The 18,895-nt window shown below is 41.5% G+C and overlaps 3 protein-coding genes across 7 annotated transcripts in view; 1 reads left to right on the top strand and 2 right to left on the bottom strand.

The window, feature by feature from the left end:
• The window catches only part of LOC105566249 (dolichyl-diphosphooligosaccharide--protein glycosyltransferase subunit STT3A), a 6,525-nt gene extending 2,697 nt beyond the window's left edge, over nucleotides 1–3,828 (bottom strand). Inside the window, exons 1-10 of one of the 4 annotated variants that reach the window (XM_012020119.1) lie at nucleotides 3,744–3,828; nucleotides 2,470–2,631; nucleotides 2,204–2,371; nucleotides 1,961–2,121; nucleotides 1,482–1,871; nucleotides 1,236–1,389; nucleotides 894–1,132; nucleotides 620–784; nucleotides 313–501; nucleotides 1–119 (exon numbers count right to left, since the gene is read on the bottom strand). In XM_012020119.1, the coding sequence (XP_011875509.1) occupies nucleotides 1–119; nucleotides 313–501; nucleotides 620–784; nucleotides 894–1,132; nucleotides 1,236–1,389; nucleotides 1,482–1,871; nucleotides 1,961–2,121; nucleotides 2,204–2,371; nucleotides 2,470–2,566 (1,682 nt within the window). In that variant the 5' untranslated portion in view covers nucleotides 2,567–2,631; nucleotides 3,744–3,828. Of the gene's footprint in view, nucleotides 120–312; nucleotides 502–619; nucleotides 785–893; nucleotides 1,133–1,235; nucleotides 1,390–1,481; nucleotides 1,872–1,960; nucleotides 2,122–2,203; nucleotides 2,372–2,469; nucleotides 2,632–3,500 lie in introns of all 4 variants that reach the window. The other 3 variants (XM_012020118.1, XM_012020116.1, XM_012020117.1) reach the window with 3 other exon arrangements.
• A 339-nt stretch (nucleotides 3,829–4,167) lies between these two features.
• LOC105566252 (zinc finger protein 525-like) lies at nucleotides 4,168–5,988 on the bottom strand. The gene is made up of 4 exons (XM_012020121.1): nucleotides 5,604–5,988; nucleotides 5,422–5,525; nucleotides 5,022–5,347; nucleotides 4,168–4,752 (listed from the first exon to the last, which is right to left on the bottom strand). Exons 1-4 carry the CDS (start codon nucleotides 5,730–5,732, stop codon nucleotides 4,316–4,318), a joined length of 996 nt encoding a protein of 331 aa, XP_011875511.1. The 5' UTR covers nucleotides 5,733–5,988; the 3' UTR covers nucleotides 4,168–4,315.
• Nucleotides 5,989–8,544: 2,556 nt separating this feature from the next.
• Nucleotides 8,545–18,094, top strand: LOC105566253 (calcium-dependent protein kinase 4-like). Of its 2 annotated transcripts, XR_001009266.1 has the most exons (10): nucleotides 8,545–8,655; nucleotides 8,735–8,832; nucleotides 8,914–9,504; nucleotides 10,361–10,451; nucleotides 13,212–13,415; nucleotides 13,505–13,646; nucleotides 14,079–14,278; nucleotides 14,375–14,527; nucleotides 15,397–16,876; nucleotides 18,018–18,094. XR_001009266.1 is itself a non-coding variant. In XM_012020123.1 (9 exons), the coding sequence occupies exons 3-9, from the start codon at nucleotides 9,471–9,473 to the stop codon at nucleotides 16,718–16,720; spliced, it is 2,148 nt and encodes a 715-aa protein (XP_011875513.1). In that variant the 5' UTR covers nucleotides 8,545–8,655; nucleotides 8,735–8,832; nucleotides 8,914–9,470; the 3' UTR covers nucleotides 16,721–17,939. The 2 variants fall into 2 exon arrangements, 1 of the variants encoding a protein (XP_011875513.1); XM_012020123.1 differs by lacking the exon at nucleotides 18,018–18,094 and having other exon boundaries at nucleotides 15,397–17,939.
• The last annotated feature ends 801 nt before the right edge of the window (nucleotides 18,095–18,895 follow it).

Raw genomic sequence — 18,895 nt, forward strand, 5'->3', positions numbered from 1 at the left:
GCCTGGCCGACTCTTGATATGTGCGTATTATTCCATGTATTATTGTCTACTAAAATAGTACGATTTGCCATCGCAGTTATCTGATACCCATAATCCCACCAAGACATTATTTTAGCATTCTGAAAAGAAGATGGAATGATTTGTCTTAATGTTTCCTCAAATATTTCAAGTTACAATAATTTTTCATGTTGTACCATATATTATCTATTTATACACTGTATTTTTAAACGAATACTTGAATTGTGAATTCTAATTCAGACATTTAATCATTTGCATTTGAAATAATACCAAAAAGTAACTAATAACGCTTACCTCAGGTGTATTCATACGTAACCAGTAGTATGCTTCTCTAAAATCGTCAAAAATCATCCGTCCACCGTCAGGGGACCGTGCAGACAATACAATACTAGGCGAGCTATAAGCTTCTGCTGTAACCCACGTGCAGTGAAAGGTATAAGACAGGAAGAGTATGGACATTACTACGATGAAAAGTGTGGCGATCTGAAAAGATTTTTATATATGTTCTTAATTTAACATTACTTTTTCTATGCCCAAATGCCGTATCGTATTGTTAGGCATGTCTCTTTTTCTTGAAATATCAGAAGCTCCTCCAACTTACCTCGCTCCTCAAGATATAATTATTTTCGAATTTCTTGGCTTTCTTATCGACAACTTTTCCACTTTCAACTTGTTTCATATAAGTAACCAATAGAGAAGATGCTCCAATTCCACCCAAAATGCACATTACTGGAGCAAGTACTAGCATCAAACGTACCATCACTCCCTAAAATATTGAATAGATGCTATTCAAACACAATATATATAAAACACAGGAAAGTAAACGTGTAAAAGTGTATACAAAATTGCAATTAATCTTATATACTTTTACTTACTGCAAAGTATAAACTGGTAACTCCATACAAAATTAAGAAAATGTTCGAGTCTGTTAACCTAGAGAAACAGAAGTACAAGCCTGATGGGAACAAAAATACAAGTATTTGCAGATCAAAGTAGAAGGAACTCCATGACGTTGGCTGATGTTCCGAAACCGAAGCAATTATAGGAATATGATTTTTTGCATAAGATGGATCGAGCAAGGAGTAAAAGCGTCCAGTCCATGGTGAAATTTTTCCTTGAAAAAAAATGAAGTAATGCACACAAGAGAATAATCACGAGTAAAATAATACATTTGACAAATACTATGTAATGTATTAAAAAATATACATGATCAGTACCTGTGATGGTTAAAATACCACCAACTAGGCACGACGCTGTAACCACTACAGCAAGCAGAGCACGGAATAATACCTCAAACTCTTTCTGGGACAGTTTACTCCGCAAATAATCTACTAATGCGTGTATTTGGCAAAGGCCGAAAACGCCTAGTGCCTGTGAGAAACGAATAAAGTGAATAAAGCTGTGCATAAAATTTCACGTTGAATGCTGACATCTAATTTCTTAAAAGTATTCTCGCAACTTACGAGCATGTGCTCGGAGCTCTGAACCGGTTGAAAACCAACGAATGAGATCTGCATAGACAAAATGGTTCCCAAACAATACAGAATACTGTACGCGATGTATATCCTGTGAGAAAATCTGCCGGTCACCATCAACGTCAGCACATGCAACGGAATCAAATTAATCAGAAAGACGTATCCGCCCCACGAAGACACCATGTAGAAATAGGCCAGTGCGGCGCACGTGGCCCAACATATCGCTCCTGTTTTCACGGCTTTGATCCACATGTAGTACGTGAATAGCATACAAAAGATTGCTATGCCTTCATTGTCGTAAGAACCTGCAACCGACCGAGATATATAACCAGGTACAATTGCAATCATTGCGGCTGCGAATAAACCTGATGCGGAATCCTAGAAAAAAAAATGAAATAAACATGGTAGAACGCCGCTGCATCCGTGTCAAAGACAACGCTACCAGTAATACAAAATACAAACGGTACCTTTAACTCTTTGGTAAGCAGATAGGTAATAATTGTTGTTAAACTTGAAAACAGTGGAGCGAGGAAGACACAAATGTTACGTATATCCAGCGTGATGTTAAGTAGCCACGAGATACGGTACAACGCTGCTGAAGTTATCATCAAACCAGGGTATATGGTACCTGCAACATCCATTCTTAAAATATCGAATTTCTCTTTCTCTTCCGAAAACCCGCGTCAAAATTAGCTGACGTATCGCAATACCTCCTATTATCCTTCCAAGTGGATACCAAACGCGATCGTCGAACCAATTGTGGAAACTGTAGAACCCATTTTCAGCTAAATACTTCGTGGTGCGATAATTGAAGTACGGGTCAAATTCGTGAATGACACTTTCGAATCTTAGCACTGAGAACAAGCGCGTTGCAAACGCTGGAAAAGAAAATTGTAACGGTGCGAATGACCGAATGTAGCTAATCGACATTTCGTTACCTAACGAGTCACAGTACAAAGGTAATAAATGAACCTACATAAAATTGCTGCTAAAGAAAGCACAGTTAGCTTCAAAAGTGTCTCTTGCTTCTGCGCAGTCATGCGCAGACCCCTCGTCTTTAACAACGTCACCATGTCGATGCAGAGGAACGTACAGTAATTTTAAATCAAGCAAATCTCGAATCTGTTACAGCATCAATCTGCAAACAAAAATCCAAACTTTAAACAGACTTTTTCCCACATAGACTTATTGCGAGATGTTTTGCGTAACGTAAAGTGTAAACAAGTAGACTAGGGGATGCATTCTGTAAAAATGCTCTGTAAAGCTGTATCGCTATGAGTTATTTAACACTGTAGAGCAACAGAGAGTCTGAGTAGAAAGATTGTTGTGTTTACGATTCCGTAATAAGACGCAAATCGATGTCGGAAGTCAACGCACAAACAATTGTCATAGACGAATGTCACCTTGCGATGCGATGAATGGTCATGACAATCTTTCTGGTCGGGCCTAAAGGCTGACGGCAGAGAACGATCCGTAAACGCTTAAGACCGTCTTCGCAGTCGTAAGACAAGGCAAAGAAGAAAGTCGTGAAAGGCTATTGTATACAATTTTCTCTGCCTTGCAAGGGTTTACGGATTGTTCTCTGCCATCAGCCAAAGAGTGAAGAGCAAAGAGGCGAAAAACTAGAGAGCTACGGAGCTTACAGACTGAAAATGTTGGAAAATATAGGCTGAAAAATATATCCTGCAAGAAAACTTTTGCTCTATAAGCTCTGTAGCTTTTTTCTCCTCTTTGCTCTTTCTCTCATATTCTACAGTTCTACATAGCTTACAGAGATACAGCGTTACAGCACTTTTATCGAATGGACTAGTGTTTAAGGGACGCTAACAGAGTTTCGTATATTCAACTCGCATGCGGCCTGGGCACATGCCCGTTACTACTCGAGGTTATAATCGCACTATCAGAGGAAAACACCCAGCGAATGTAAGCGACGAACGTCTCGGTTCCGGAATGTGTGCGGACGCCTTAATCTTAGAGAATCTGACGCGCCTTTAACAACGCACGTACATTCGCACATAAATAATGCCGGGTAGAATCCAATAAGTGACCACGTACACAAAATTACCGGCCGGTGACATATGTACACGTCGATTCGCATATTTTTCACTTCCGTATCGTGCGTACGTCTGGGCGACGTGCTAACGGCTTTCGAAAGTTTGGGAGAAACTTACGAAATTATTTTATACAACAAATGCGTAAACACAACGTGGCCATTTAAATTATTAACTAAAGAATCGCCAGATATTATACCGAAAGGAAAAACCATAGATTATGTTCCGCAAGCTCGGAAGACGATCGAGTGGATTGAGCGCATGACTTTATCGTAAAGCCTCGTTTACATAGAAGTCGTAAAGTCGTAGTCGTAAGAATAGTCGACTGTGATTGATCAATTCTTATGTATCTGACGGAATTGACCAATCGCAGTCGATTAAAGCCTCCGCTACAATGATTCTCGGTTCTGTCTACAATGGTCGTAGTCGTAAGAATAATCGACTGCGATTGGTCAATTCTTATCGAGCGACTACGACTACGACCATTGTAAACAGAACCGAGAATCATTGTAGCGGAGGCTTAAAGCCAAATCCAATAGGATATCTCTTCGGCTTTCCTCGTTTCAAATCTGACGCGCAAAATTATTTGGGAAACTAATAAAAATGTCTGCATTCTTGAAGAATTCTCTTCTCATAACGAATTTGCGTTTTAATAGTTGTATCTGTTAGCAGTCTTAGAGCTAAACACCACTTTAGCTTACGTTCAACTATAAAAATGTTACAATCAACTTAATTATATCACAAAATGAATCTAGAGATACATCTATATTGTCAATTTATCAAGATTTCCAAGTCTTTTGCTGTATTGTTCATCGTGGTTTCTCGGTTCAGTATCATCTTTTCCAAATCATATGGCATATCCACGCCAATTAAGGCAGTTATCACGCTTTTCTTTGGTACACCAATATCCTTCCGCTTTTTCCGTGGTGCCTTGACTTTGCTTTCCTCCTTGACTTTATAATGACGCTGAATATGCTCTAGCAACCTTTGCTTCGACGTAAGCCCCATGGAGCACAGGTTGCAATAAAATCTCTTTCCGTGATGCATAATCCTCACGTGCTCGTCCAAGTTAGATTTGAAGAAGTAAACTCTAAGGCAGTCGTCGTACGGGCACGGCAGAACCAATCTCTTCTCAAGGTGTATCTTGCAGTGTTCCCTTATTCTGGATTTATTAAGAAATACTTTGTCGCAAGTGTCGCATTTGTAATCTGAAATAAAAGTTTGCTCTGCTCAGGTTCCATTCCTATGTTACACTTGTTTCTACAGGCTAATCTACAACGTGTCCTTTGCATCTGGAAACATTCTATTTCCTGGCCAATAGATACATTTACAAAATTTGGGCAAGTTGATGAACTGTGCACTATACATTGTACAATCGCAAATTGTCGGCAAGTTTGTAAAGTGTTTTGATTTCTTTACACAAAATAGAATGTTTCTAGATGCAGGAAGCACATTGTAGATTGGGCTTGATACCTACGTGTTACATGTTTTGTTTTTATGTGCGCGTGCAGAAGCAGCAACGTATCGAATATCTCCGAGCATCCATTCGGACAAGGGTAACTCTTGTGACTCTGTCGATGCCGCTTAAACCTACTGTAATTCTGATAACTTCTGCTACACTTATCACACTTGTAGATCGTGGGCGTGGCTGAGTGCGCAGCTCGATGGTCGGCAAACTGACACCTCTTGTTGAAAGTCTTGTCGCACTCCTCACATACGAGCCTATTCTCCTCGCCGTGCATCCGCTTGTAATGACGTTTCAGATTGTGAAACTGGCCGATTGATACTAGACACTTCGTACACCTGAAATTAACACAGTGATACATTAAATGTATAGTCTACAGGTCCAATTAAAATGTATACCGGCGTATACGCACTTGTATACTTTCTTGGTGCGATTGTGCGTTTCCAAGTGCCTCTTTAAATGAGATGAATTCGTGTATGACTTTGTACACTCTGGATGGCTACATTTGTACGGTCTCTATTGCATAAAATCATTAGTCGTTAAACACTGAAAAATCACACAACAGAATTACTTTCACACTGCGACGATTATTACCTCTCCAGTATGTAATCTTATGTGCCTCTCCAATCTGGAAGGTCGTAAAAACACGGCATGGCAGTCAGGGTAACTACATTTATGCTTCTTCTTGCTTGCTTCATTTTGGATGTTGCTTTTCTGTTCCATCTGAGCTGATTAAATCACTTACAATCCAGTCTTGATTAGTGCCGACAAAATCACGTCTCTTTAGTGTGAGATCTCCAGTTAGGTTTGAGAATACTCAGGCGTCTTTAATGTATTCTGTCCTCCGGTGCACGAAACAGAATGAACTCTTATTCCGTATTTAGTAAAATCGCTACGATGACGAGGTTAGGAGATCCATTGAAACCCCATGCGGCATCCCGCGCCGTCTGCACACGGTATGACCACAGTTCGTCTGCGCATGTCCGCGTTGGCAGCCCCGGCGCCCCCGGCCCCCGACGCGACGGACAGGAGGCGCGGCGCGATTGGCCGCGTTCAGCAGACACAATTGTTGAGTGAGCGCTCAGTATGATTGGTTAATACTTTTAGATCCAGCCAATCATATTAAGAAATCATTGAGCGCTCACTCAACAGTTGTGCTTGCTGAACGTGGCCATTGGTTGCGTTCAGCAGACACAACTGTTGAGTTAGGCTGGATTCACATGGAGCGTAACTTAATTGCGTAAAGCCCAATGTCCACGATGCTAGAACTTGGACCAAGTTCTAGCAACGTGGACATTGGCCTTAAGCGTAACCTGCGTATCACCAATCACGGAACTATTTCAACGGAATTATTGAAACGGTTCTATCAGAATGACCCTGTGATTGGTGATACGCAGGTTACGCTACGCAAGTTACGCTCCATGTAAATCCAGCCTAAGCGCTCAGTGATTTCTTAATATGATTGGCTGGATCTAAAAGTATTAACCAATCATACTGAGCGCTCACTCAACAGTTGCGTTTGCTGAACGCGGCCATTGTCTTCTCTCATTTCATCCTTCGTGGAATTTACGAGTTTGCGACGTCGGTTTTCCAGACAACAGTGGCGCAAATATTGGTAAATATGATGATGTATGTCCCTCCAGCGATGTTTATCTCCACGTATGTACATTCGGTATCGCCAGTAAATATTAATCTTTCACTTGGTACTGAATCGACATAAGCCTACAACAATAATTACTCCCTGTTTCACCAAACGTCGTAAGAGGATCCTTCAGTCATCTTTTTTTTGCCGAGAGTCAAATATAGTTTTTGCGCTTGTAATTCTTTTTATTGGCTTTTATGCGCAAAATAATACCAGGATAAGTTGCGGACCGCATAGCGGAGCTATTTTTCATACTTAAAACACTCAGTTCGGAAGTTTAATAAAAAGGATAGGTATTGGTATTTGAAAGTTTCCATTCGTAATTCTAATGAAATTTGAAATTGGCTTTATAAAATTGCAAAATTTTTCCACACGATTAAAGTACGCATTAAGACGAAACCAGGAAGTGATAGTTTTAATTTCCGTTCGTTTTTTTTAAATAAAAAGTCGACTGCCCCCAAAAAGGCCCAGTCTTTTTGCAGCAGAAGTTTTTTAATTTTTTATTCTTCTGTAGTTCTTTTTAATGTTAAATCACCTCTATTCTTTCTTAAGTACAAAAAGTATACTATAGTTCAGTTACGAAAGACTAATCTTTCAACGATACGGAAAATCGATTATTATATTTTTCACAAAATATAACATTTTCTTACAACTTATATGTTAGATATACATATACATATGTATATAACTTGTATGTTAATACATCAACTTATGTATGTATATGTGATCTGGTGCAAATAATTCACGATTAATTAATGTGTCCAGTTGAAATCGTTTCAGAGCGTGCCCGAGAGGACATTTCGACCACTTCTGTTCGATCGAAATGACAGAGTTGGATCTTTCCCCGAAGTCGTTAACGGAAAACGTCACGTCCGCTCTTCTCGGATATACGCTGCAATAAATCGGCACAATGTATTCGCGTTTAAACTAAACGGAGTGCTACGTGCGCCTGCTGGAATTCAGGTCGCCGAAGATCACGACTTTGCAATTGGGCCGAGCACGTGCCCTATGCCCCAACGATGCTTTGTAAAAGCACTTTTTTCCTGGAGTTTGCACAGTTATGGCTCAATCAGATTGCGGGAGTCTCAGGCGGAGGTTCTCATAAAGTGCATATCTTTGTTTAAAATAACAGATGGAACGTCCCAGTGAGAACACTAAGGTCGAATCGACGTCAATGGGGTCAAAACCACATTCCAATCGTCAGTTTTTTAAATTTTAGAACTTTATTCTTTGCATTAAATTACTACGTTCAACGTTCTACAATTAACATTTTATTCGAGAGGAACTGTCAAGTGAACTTATTTACTACAAAAAATGAAGTTGCAAGACTTTTAATTATTTTCGAAAACTGACGGTTGGGACGCCGCAGTCTCGACGTTGGTGTTCTCACTGGAATGATCAGATTGCATTAGATCACGTGCAATTTCAATGTAAATTAATAAGACTTATTTATTTACGGTGAAATTGCATGTACTCTGATCATATTCTATTTAATATTTTCAACAGGGATCTTTTTATGATACTATTGCCTAAAGTAAAATCTGCGAGGACGTGTCGATTTTTGTGTTTCCTCCCATGTCGTAATTCTTTAACAGAGCACTCTCGCAATTGTGTATTCGTTAAGAGAGAAAATAAGAGAGAGCCTTGTTCTTCTTATTGTATCCCATAGATATTTCATAATTGAAATGTCGGGCTATTAAAAGATGAGACGTTATGGTGAATTGGATTGATGTGACATGTAATGAATGATTGAGAAGAATACGGTTTATTTTAAGTATTTTAATAACACATTACATTTTTTTTTAAAACTTAAATCGATAGCCTTACTGTGCGTATAAATTATATTTATATTTTTTATATTTAGAATTTTTAATCATGCGAGTCTGTGATAATTGTAGCTTCCTGTATTCTTTAATCCTGAGAGATATGGACATATTCTTGAATGGGCAGATGAAGGCTATTAAAATTTTAATGTGTTTCTTCCATATTATCTAAGGAGATATTGTAAGTATCTTTTTAATATACAATACACATACATTTTAACACTTTAATATAATATATTAATATTTTCCTCCGAAAAAAGGATGATATTTATATAAGAAGACGCCACACACAAGTGTGTAATATTATTGTAGCGATTAACGGTGGTTCGGCGACTTATTTCAGGCACGCTGTAAACAGGTCAGGCAGAATTTTACTACTTCGAGTTTCAGGGATTGACCTCTCCGAGTTATATGCGTGGCGTTTTTCCCCCCTTTTCAGGTGCGACGCACGATAATTTTGATGTCGGCTTATGGACAATTACGTATTCCTGGGCTTAGCATCTCACCAGCTGGGATTGGTATAATCACTGTGAAAATGTATGAAGGGAGCGGACGGAGAGGAGAACGGATACGAGGGAGAGAGAGAGAGAGAACGCGCGCGAGAGGATGAGGAAGAGAGAAAGAGAGCGATGCCAGCTATTTTGCCCCCACCTAGAAGGGGTTTACAGGCCACGTGATCGAGCAGCAGAATTCGCGGCGTCCGCCGAAAATCTAAATCTGTCCGAGCCGGGGAAGAAGAAGACACCACCATCTCGGCCTGCGCGACACGGAGCAGCCACCGCGAGATAGTTCATAATCGCCCGTGGCTCGCGGCGGATCGATCGAGGGATCGCGCGCGAGTCCGCGAAATCCGCGCGAGGCCTCCTCGCTCTCCAGCTTCGCGAGCGAAAAACAGGGTACAGAGGGAGGAAAGAGAAATTGCGACGGAAAATACCACCGTTTCCGTTCTCTTTCCCCGTGAAGACGAGAGATTCGTCGTGAAATCACTCGAGGAACATGATCCGCGTGGACGAGTCGGATCCGGTGGGAGGTAAGAGACGAGGATAAAGGGCCGGGATAATCCCGAACGGGAAATGGTGGAGGGGAAAGAGGGTACGTTTCGGTTCAGAGACGCGGGAAACGCGTTCGTGGCGAACGCGAAACGTGCGCGCCTGTCAGTAGAACGGCGCGACTTTCGGGAGATCGGAAGGCGGTTATTCTTGCTCGAGAGCGGCGCCGACGTGATCCCCGCTGTTGCGTTCTAATGTCCGAGTGCCTGCCCCGAGTATTAAAACTGATGCTTTCTCGGCCAATTCAATTTTAGCGATACGGAGAGACGTATCTCGTACCGCGGCTTGAATAAACATAGAAGCTATTTTCGCGTGTTTGTAGCGTTTCGGAATTTGGGCATCTCGAGCTTGAGTAAAGCTTTCATTCTTACTTATCGCTTTTACTCGTCTCGCATGAAATTGAAGACAGCTGGTGAAGGATCCTTTTGAGACGCGAAATAAATAAACGTGAAAAAAATAATATAAGGAAGAAGAAATAAAGATTGGATTCTGTTTAAGGAGGGGCGACTTTGAAAATGGACATCAAGGGACGAGAGAATCGATAGAGTCTGGTTTAGGGTGGAAAAGAATAGAGAAACATTAGAAATACACTAAAAAATAAATTATTAAAATGTAACAAGAAAATTTGCTAAAAGAACAAGAATATACATAGCGAGTTGTCGGCGTCTCGCGAGGTCTTGGCGAAAAGTTGGCGCCAAAACTCTCAAAGAGAATGAGGGCGGTTCTCTCGAACACGTTTCTTAATTTCAAGATATCGCGCGGCTCTCGGATGAAATTGAATGCCAAACGCCCACTTACCCTCGCATTCCGTCCTCACGATCGCGCGCCTGTTTTCAGAGATCGAGCCCAGCTTCCCCTATAGAGACGTGACGATACGCCGAGGTGTCGAGTTCAAGGACGATTATGACATCCAGTCGGAGCTCGGACGGTGAGTGATTTAAATCCGTCGATCGGCGGACGCCTGGTGCGTCGTGCCAACGATGCGCCGATCACGCGTCAATCGACGGATATCAATCTCGTTACAACCAGGAATCTGACGTCGCGGCGATCACGGCGAGAATTTCCGGGAAGTTGACACGTGGGAACAAGGATCACGTCAACGTAGTTAATTAGTTTTAAAATAATGATAAAGTCAAGCTCGTGATTTCTAATACAAGGCGGAAGGTTTACGAGACAGTAAACGAGCAGAAATATAGATCTAGAGCCGATTGCACCAACGTAACTTGAACTTTAGCTCAACTCATTCTTCGTCTCTTTTTGTTTCCCTAGAAAGAGATCAAGGGTGAGTTAAGCTGAGATAAAATTTTACGACGTTGGTGCAACCAGGCTTTAAAACTAAACGTCTGTATTTTTGCTCGTTTATTGTCCCATGAACCGTCATTCCCTTTGCAATTAATTTTAATTTACCAACTTTTGGAGTCTGCTTCGTGCGATCGTAGCACGTTCCTTTGACCTGGACTTACAAGAAATCCTGCACTTACAAGAAAGCTGCAAGTTTGCTGGCTAAAAGACATGCAAATAGCCAATCACCCTACAACTTTTCTATCAAGAGCAAATTTTTCGCATACGTTTCTCTTGCGAATAAATTCAAGAATCGAGCTCCAGGTCAGAGGAACGTGCTACGATCGCATGAAGCCAACTCCAAAAATTGGTGAATTAAAACTAATAAAAAAATCGAACCCTCTGGAAGATTATAGAAAACAGTGGAGCATTTGAGATAATCAGATAAACACGCTAACGCTCCTCCTCACTCCATCTGTTCTGAATGAAGATAATATCCGTCGACGATTAACTCCCGATTAAAGTCCAAATACAAATATAAATTAATGCCTTCGTCGTGCAGCCTTCACTCGATACTCGGGGTATCGAGCACTCGATATCATCTCCGCGGCAACGATATTAGAGCTCGTTGGCCCGTTTCCACGAGATCACACGGTGGTGACAGAATTACAGGAATGTGCCGTTGCTGTCAGGTGCACGACACGACTGCGGAATGCAGCATGGTCTTGCTGATAAGGCGAACACGCGCGCTCTCGGTTCGCGTCGGCAATCAAGGACCCGCCGATACGTCTATAAATAAATATCCGTTTCTCTCTCGAGCCGCGAGTGAAACGGTACGCGCGTCAAACGGCGTTCCGGCGTCGAGCCTGGGCGTGCCGGTGCTCTTGACACCGGTGATGAACTCGGCCGACTCGCCGGAATGCGACTTGACAATGAACGCGCGTTTGCCCCGCGCTATCTCGAGATCGTAGGCGAGAGCGAATTGCTAAAATAAATCGCGAAATATTTCAATTCACTTCAATTCGACACGCGAGTCTCGCCAAATTGCTTCCTGCCACCTTAGCGATATCGACGTCGCTGAGAAATTAAATGTCAAACGGAGGAGCTTAATAATAATCATAGTAATAATAGCAAGAGCGAGACAATAGTCTTCTGGTAGGAAATCTTGTAACATGCAGATTCAAGTCTCCTTTGAGTGACGCGAGCGATCTTTAGCCGATAACTCCTCTCGAGTATTGAGGCTTCCCTGATGAAAATTTGTCTCGGAATTTTTCATAATTTGTATGTACATTTCAGAATTTTATATGTTTTTTTCAATAATTTTATAATTTTCTACAAAATTGTTCAGATTTTTTTGTACAAATTGGAACACTTTTCAGAAGTACCGAGAAAGTTTGTATCTTTACTAGATTTTTTCATATGTATGAGTTTTGAGATATTCAGAAATTTCTGAAATTTTTCATTCTATAATTTCAAACATTTATATCTCAGAATATTCACACATGTAAAAAATATTAACAATATGAAAAGAAGTGGACTTTCTCAGTATTTCTGGAAAGTGTACCAATTCGTATAAAAATTCTGAGAAAATTTTTCACCGGGGTTCTTCATGTTACACGATTAATTAATAAATTAATAACTCGAGTGCACTATAATTACTGTACGATAATAAAGTTTAATTAGGTGCAATAATTGCGCCCGACATCCGTTGACTTAGATACACGAACTCAATGATTCACTGATTTGGCCCCGTGACAAGTATGTTGTATTCTGCCTCGTGCTGCGCCAGGGACGTGCTGGGGATATACAGCTTTGGCAGATCTTCCAGTGTTTATCACTTTTTACGCGTAATTTGTTATTACTCAACAGTTTCAAGGATTGCAGGGAGCGTGATTTATACCAAGCTTGTTACTCTACACTGTAAAAAAAGTATGTAAAATTACATACATAATAAACGTAACGATTACACTATTAATCATGGAAATACATAAATTTACGTACTTGCACAACATTGTTTTTACTCTTTATTGTGTAAATACTTGTTTATGCATGATGCAAAATTACAAAAAATTGTAAAATTTACACAAAATCAAGCAGTTTACTTATTATATAAGGTAATAAGTTTACCTACAAGATGTAAATTTACTGACGTATGTAAATATATGTACACCTTTAAGAGATGATCCCAATATTACACACTATAATTGTAATTTTATATGTAATATGTTTACAATGTAATCAGTTCAATTTGTGCGTAGCTATTTCGTGTATGAGATGCAAATAATTTTTGCCTCGTTATATATAATAGATTTAAAGTTTAGGCTGTACGTATTGTAGTATTTACAATATAAAAATTAATAATGTCCAATCGCCTCCGATTAATTTTTGGTTCTTCCACTCGTTTCAGGGGAAAATTTGGAATTGTTTATCGATGTAAGGACAAAACGAGCGGCTTGATGCTCGCCGCAAAAGTGGTGAACGCCACGAAGAAGGAGGACAAACGCGCCGTGCAGAGAGAAGTGGACATCATGCGACGCTTGCAGCATCCGCGATTGATACAGCTGTACGACGCCATTGACGCGGGAAAGCAGATATATGTCGTTCTAGAATTGTACGTTTTCTTTCTCGCGGGCGGGGGAGCGTGAGATTAGAAAGAGGCGCGCGCGTTGCCGGATTACATTGAAATTTCTATCATTTAAGGATTGACGGCGGCGAGCTCTTTGAGAGAGTGATAGACGACGATTTCGTACTGACGGAACGCAGCTGCGCCGTTTTCATGCGGCAGATATGCGAGGGACTAGAATTCATGCATGGCCAAAAGGTCTTGCATCTCGACTTGAAAGTGAGTCACGTTGAGTTACATTATCGATATGAATTATTTCAGAACATTCGACGTTCACTTTCCCCGCAAATCTTTCTGTTATTTTTTTATGATTATATACTATGGTTGCGGTTACGCCGCTGCTACAAACGCTTCGAAGTGTTTCTCTTCTCCTTCTATCTCTTCTGAAAGAAAGGAGAAGACGAATACTTTGAAACGTTCGAAGCGACAACCCGACTGCATGTTATAACACATGTCTGTTATAAATTTATTTCCAAGTTTTCATGTTTTATCATATATTTGTCAAAGAATGTCTAACAATAAAAGCTGCTCTGCGTATTTGTAAAGAATATAATTATCTATGTAATCTTCTTTTCTTTATATTTAATTATTTGTGTAATTACGTAAAATTGATTAAATGTACAGAAATATATGTATTTGTTTGTTGTGTAGCCAGAGAATATACTATGCCTGACGAAAGAAGGTAATAGAATCAAAATCATCGATTTCGGCCTGGCGCGAGAATACGATCCGAGCAAGAAACTGCAAGTATTGTTCGGTACGCCCGAGTTCGTTGCCCCGGAAGTCGTAAATTTTGATCAAATTGGATTCGGTACTGACATATGGAGTATTGGTGTTATTTGTTACGTACTGTAAGTTACGATTCCGCGTATTGCAATTTACATGAGCGTTACACGAAGAACACGCCTTATAACGATCGAGATTTTTCATGCGATTAATTATTTTAGATTGTCCGGCTTATCACCGTTCATGGGCGACACGGATATAGAGACAATGGCGAATGTCACTATCGCAAAGTACGACTTTGATCACGAGGCCTTCGCCGAGATCTCGGAAGATGCGAAAGATTTTATAAGATGCCTTCTGGTGAAAGACAAGGAGTAAGTATAGCTTTCTGCTGCGTGTATACAGTACCGACCAAAATTATATCACCTTTCGATTTTTTTTTAGCATAACTAGTTTTAAAGCGCACGAATGAAAAAAATAGGAAAATCGTAGTATATTTGGTGAAATTTTATCCTTCGTGTACAAATGCACCTGTTGTCAGGTGTCTACTGTAAAATTTTCAGCACATTCGATGCTCTTTTGATGAAAGCTATTATGTTACACTATGTTGAGAAAACCTAAAGGTGATATAACTTTGGCCGGTGCTGTATATGTATCTTACTCTTTTGTGTTTCACTTTCTCTTTCTCTCCTTGCTCCGTTCTTCTTTTCAGTTTCTCCATCTCTTCTTCGTGTATTCCCGTCTTACCATTTCCTATATCTGTTGTTACACTCGGAGAAGAAGTTCCTTCTGTTACGCTGTTTAAAGTATCCCCATTGACTCGTTGTGAGGGTGTGTGTATGGCTCACAAGCACCCCTTGTAATTAACTCTAGCACAATGTACATGTATGTTCCGATGTTGTACAGCAACTATTGTTTTATTCTCGTTGCATTCGAGAAACGATTTTCGAGAGCGTCCAAATGTCTAACGAACGATACCGGGATCTAAAGCTCCACCCGTTGGACAGTTTCTTATCGAGAATTTTGCACTCAGATACACATAACGCACGCAATCTACGCACATTTGTACGATACTCGAATCTACGCCATCATTGTACTCTTCGTCCATACATTTTCGTTCTAATTGTCCGCCTCGCGGATCGCGGAATCACGCGTGTCTCCACGTGACAAGGGAAACGCACTATCGAGCCTGGGGCACACTAGAGCACGACCCTCCTCACGACGAGCCTTTCGAATCTTTCAGAAAGCGAATGACTGCGGCGCAATGCCGGGAGCACCGATGGCTGGCCCGAAAAATGAACAAGCCCAAGAGCGAGAAGGAGGTCGCGGGATTGGCGGCGGCCAAACGGACGGCCTTTATCGAGAATCGCCCTGTCTTCGGTGTCGTCGACTACAACGGCAGAGAGGAGCTGGACGTGACCAAGGACAATCTCAGACTGTTCGTCGAGCGCTGGCGGGAGCATCCGGACAGCCCATACACGATCGATTCGTATCACGCGTTGCCGAGGAACCCGCTTCGCAATCGCGACGAATCCGTATCCCTGCGGGGCCACAGTCCCTCGCCCTGCGACAGCCTTCGCAGCAGCAGCACGCAATCGGAGAGGATGACGGACTCCGCCGCGAGGGACAATCCTAGCCACCTGTTGTCCGTGCCGAGTCTCAGCTTGTCCTTGGAAAGGAGAGCTTCCGAGGGTACGGCTGCGCGAAACCGTCGCGATCCCGCCAGCCAGATCGCCTTGGCCGAGGAGATAATCAAGCTGTCCGAGCACTTGCGCTCGATCGCTATGGGCTCGCGGACGAATGAGGGAAGTAACGGGGGCGCAACGGAAACGCAGCGGTTCACCAAGAGGCCTGGCGAGGTCGGCAATAAACGTGATATCTACTCGAAAAGCAATATCAAGGTGGCCGCGTCTCACGTCGATAAAGAAACCAACGAGATCACGGAGAAGCTGTCCAGTATCACTCGGCAGCGAAAGCTCAACGGAACGACCTTTCACAGTAGCCGCAGTTTCGATAGATACAATCTCGACACGAATTTCGGTAACGTGTTGGTGGCCCTGAGGAGAACGAGCATCGGTGACGGCAACACGTCCGAGAGACGCAGGGATTCTCGGAAATATCCCTTCGAACGAACGGCGATCACCGAGACAATCGAGGAGAAGTTTAACGGGGAGAGGATCGGCAGGAGAACTTCCGCCGCCGCGGAGGATATGGACCTGACACCCCCGTGGCGACGGTCGCGCGTGAAACGATCCTTCGGCGAGACCAGCAGGGATGTTCCACGGATATCGAACCTGCGGGACTTGCACAAGAATCTGAATCTGGACGAGCCGGGCAGCGCCAAGGACTTGCTGTTGCATCTGCTGGGCGAGTGGGAGGAGGTCACCACGACGCCCTGCGGCGTCGGAGGCAGCGGTGTCGGCGCGGGCAGAAAGTCCGTTAGCCTGGATTGGTGCACGGCCGACACGATTGCTAGGAAGACGATGAACTCGTTGGCGGAGTACTTCCAGTCGAAGCAACAGAAAAAGTCTCCCAACGTCGCATCATCCACGTCGATATATCGTTGAATGACACGTCCGCGCTTGCGAATGCTTCGTGGTCGCGAACGGATGAGGAACATGCATAGTTAACGATCCCCCTCTTTTCTTCCGGTCGTGAACTTTATTTCGGAGAGCGGTTTGGTTCTCAAGATGAGATACGCGCCTAGGGTAATAATATGCTTGGTAGGTGAATCACAAAGATTGATCTACGATCGAAAATGTGAATCTTTGATTTTTACAGTCGGGAAATGATTTTATTATTCAGCCCCTTTCAATCCACCTTAATTTATTTATTTCTTAGGAATATTGTTACGAAGGATAAACAAGTGCACACACATTCTTATCTCTTATTTAAATAATTAAATTTTTAAGGAAAGATTAGGAGAGAATTTTTTTAATAAATTAAGGAGATAAATAATAAAAAAGTTAAGTTTTAGTTGTCTTAATGTCTGCACCGAACATCTTAGTTTGATGACCGAGTACCGGATTCACGTCCGTTTTTGCAGATTTGTTTTTATAATCGGAAATAAGACGGAGATCTTGTAATTTCGTGACATTTCACAAAATAATATGTGCATACGTAAAACGTCACGAAAGTGCAAGACTTTAGAGTTTTCTGTTATTAAATTTGAAACAGACACAAGCTGATGGATATTTGTATACGGAAAGTTAGATTTGAATAATAGAATGGCTTTACGTAAACGAAGATTCTGCAAGCGACAAAAAGCTTACACGTTGCTAATAAAGTCCACGGTTACGTACCTTTTATCTGTACTCTAACAATAAGCAAAATTCTCGATAGCTGTGTACCATCGGTTCACCCTCAAATCAATATTTTTAAATGCGTCAATCAACATTAATCTTTACCAAGACGCCTACAGTTTTGATTCGATTTGATTGCTTGCAAACTAATGAATCTATCGTGATACCTTGAACGAAAAGGACGACATAATTTGTCGGTCCGACTTTAAATATTCTTTCCCTGCAAGCAATAATTTTCAAGCGTTCCAGAAGGAAGCTTCTATATTTTTAATACACTGTTATTTATTAATAGCATTATTCAAATGTATTTTCATGTTTTGTAACAATATCAATTACGAGAAACGTGATAGCTTAAGATTTTTTACTCAGTATGTTGCACGAACTTTGCAAGGGAGCTGAATGAAATAACGTATACATTCACGTATGTTTCTTGTTGAATAGTCACTGTTCATATTTTATATCTAATATAAATCACAGCACTCTACAGGAAAGTTTCCACTTGCTTCGCGTCTCCCACAAAATGGCAAATAGATTAAGGCACTCATTAGTCTTCTTGCTGTAGGAAAAGACCGTCTGCGGGAAAGCTTATAGAGCACCGTTGGCTGGAAGCCGCTCTGGAGAACCCGATACAGAAGCACCGATTGAAACGCTATGTCATTAAGAAGCGCTGGGTTAAGGCCGTTAACACTATCCTGGCATTGAAACGGATGGGCGCGCGTTTAGACTTCGACTTGATTTAGTATCGATAACGGCATTATCCAGATTCGATGACGTTATGCGAAACAGACATCTGTTAACATCTGCACCAACTCGGCAAACATAATGACGTTAAGTGATGTATTAATAACGTCTTACTGACGCGTCTCTGACGTTAATAAGGGTTTGGGCAGGAAGATTGTAACCGTATACGATCCCGTCGTAAGACTAATATTATAAGAATAGAAGAAGCAAAATGCAATTTATTGAAAAAAATTTTACATCAAGCAAATGTCACAATTCCCGATGAAAGAAAATGTTCTAATAAAAGTAATTAATGTAATTACTTGCTCCAACGTATAAAAGTATTTACGCGTTATTCGTCAACACTGCGAATTTTTCTATGTCACACCGACTTTGCACTAACACACGTACAAAAATCCTGTGATTGGTTATAATAAAAACATGTCGGATGCGCAGTACGGATCGGCGCGAACGTGAAACAAAAGAGCGAGTGGGCATACTGGTTAAGGCCTTCACACATAAAATTCCGCAAGGACGTAAAACGTAAGCGTAAGAAAATCAACAGGTTGGATTTGCTACTGCTTGCGTCATTGCCTTACGTTCTCGACTGTAAAGGCCTTCACACATAAAATTCCGTAAGGACGTAAAACGTAAGCATAAGAAAATCGATCAATCACAGTCGAGAACGTAAGGCAATGACGCAAGCAGTAGCAAATCCAA

Source organism: Vollenhovia emeryi, unplaced genomic scaffold (genome assembly GCF_000949405.1).
Source record: "Vollenhovia emeryi isolate VEMERY1.0 unplaced genomic scaffold, V.emery_V1.0 DF939146.1, whole genome shotgun sequence".
In the NCBI taxonomy this organism is placed as follows: Eukaryota; Metazoa; Arthropoda; class Insecta; order Hymenoptera; family Formicidae; genus Vollenhovia; species Vollenhovia emeryi.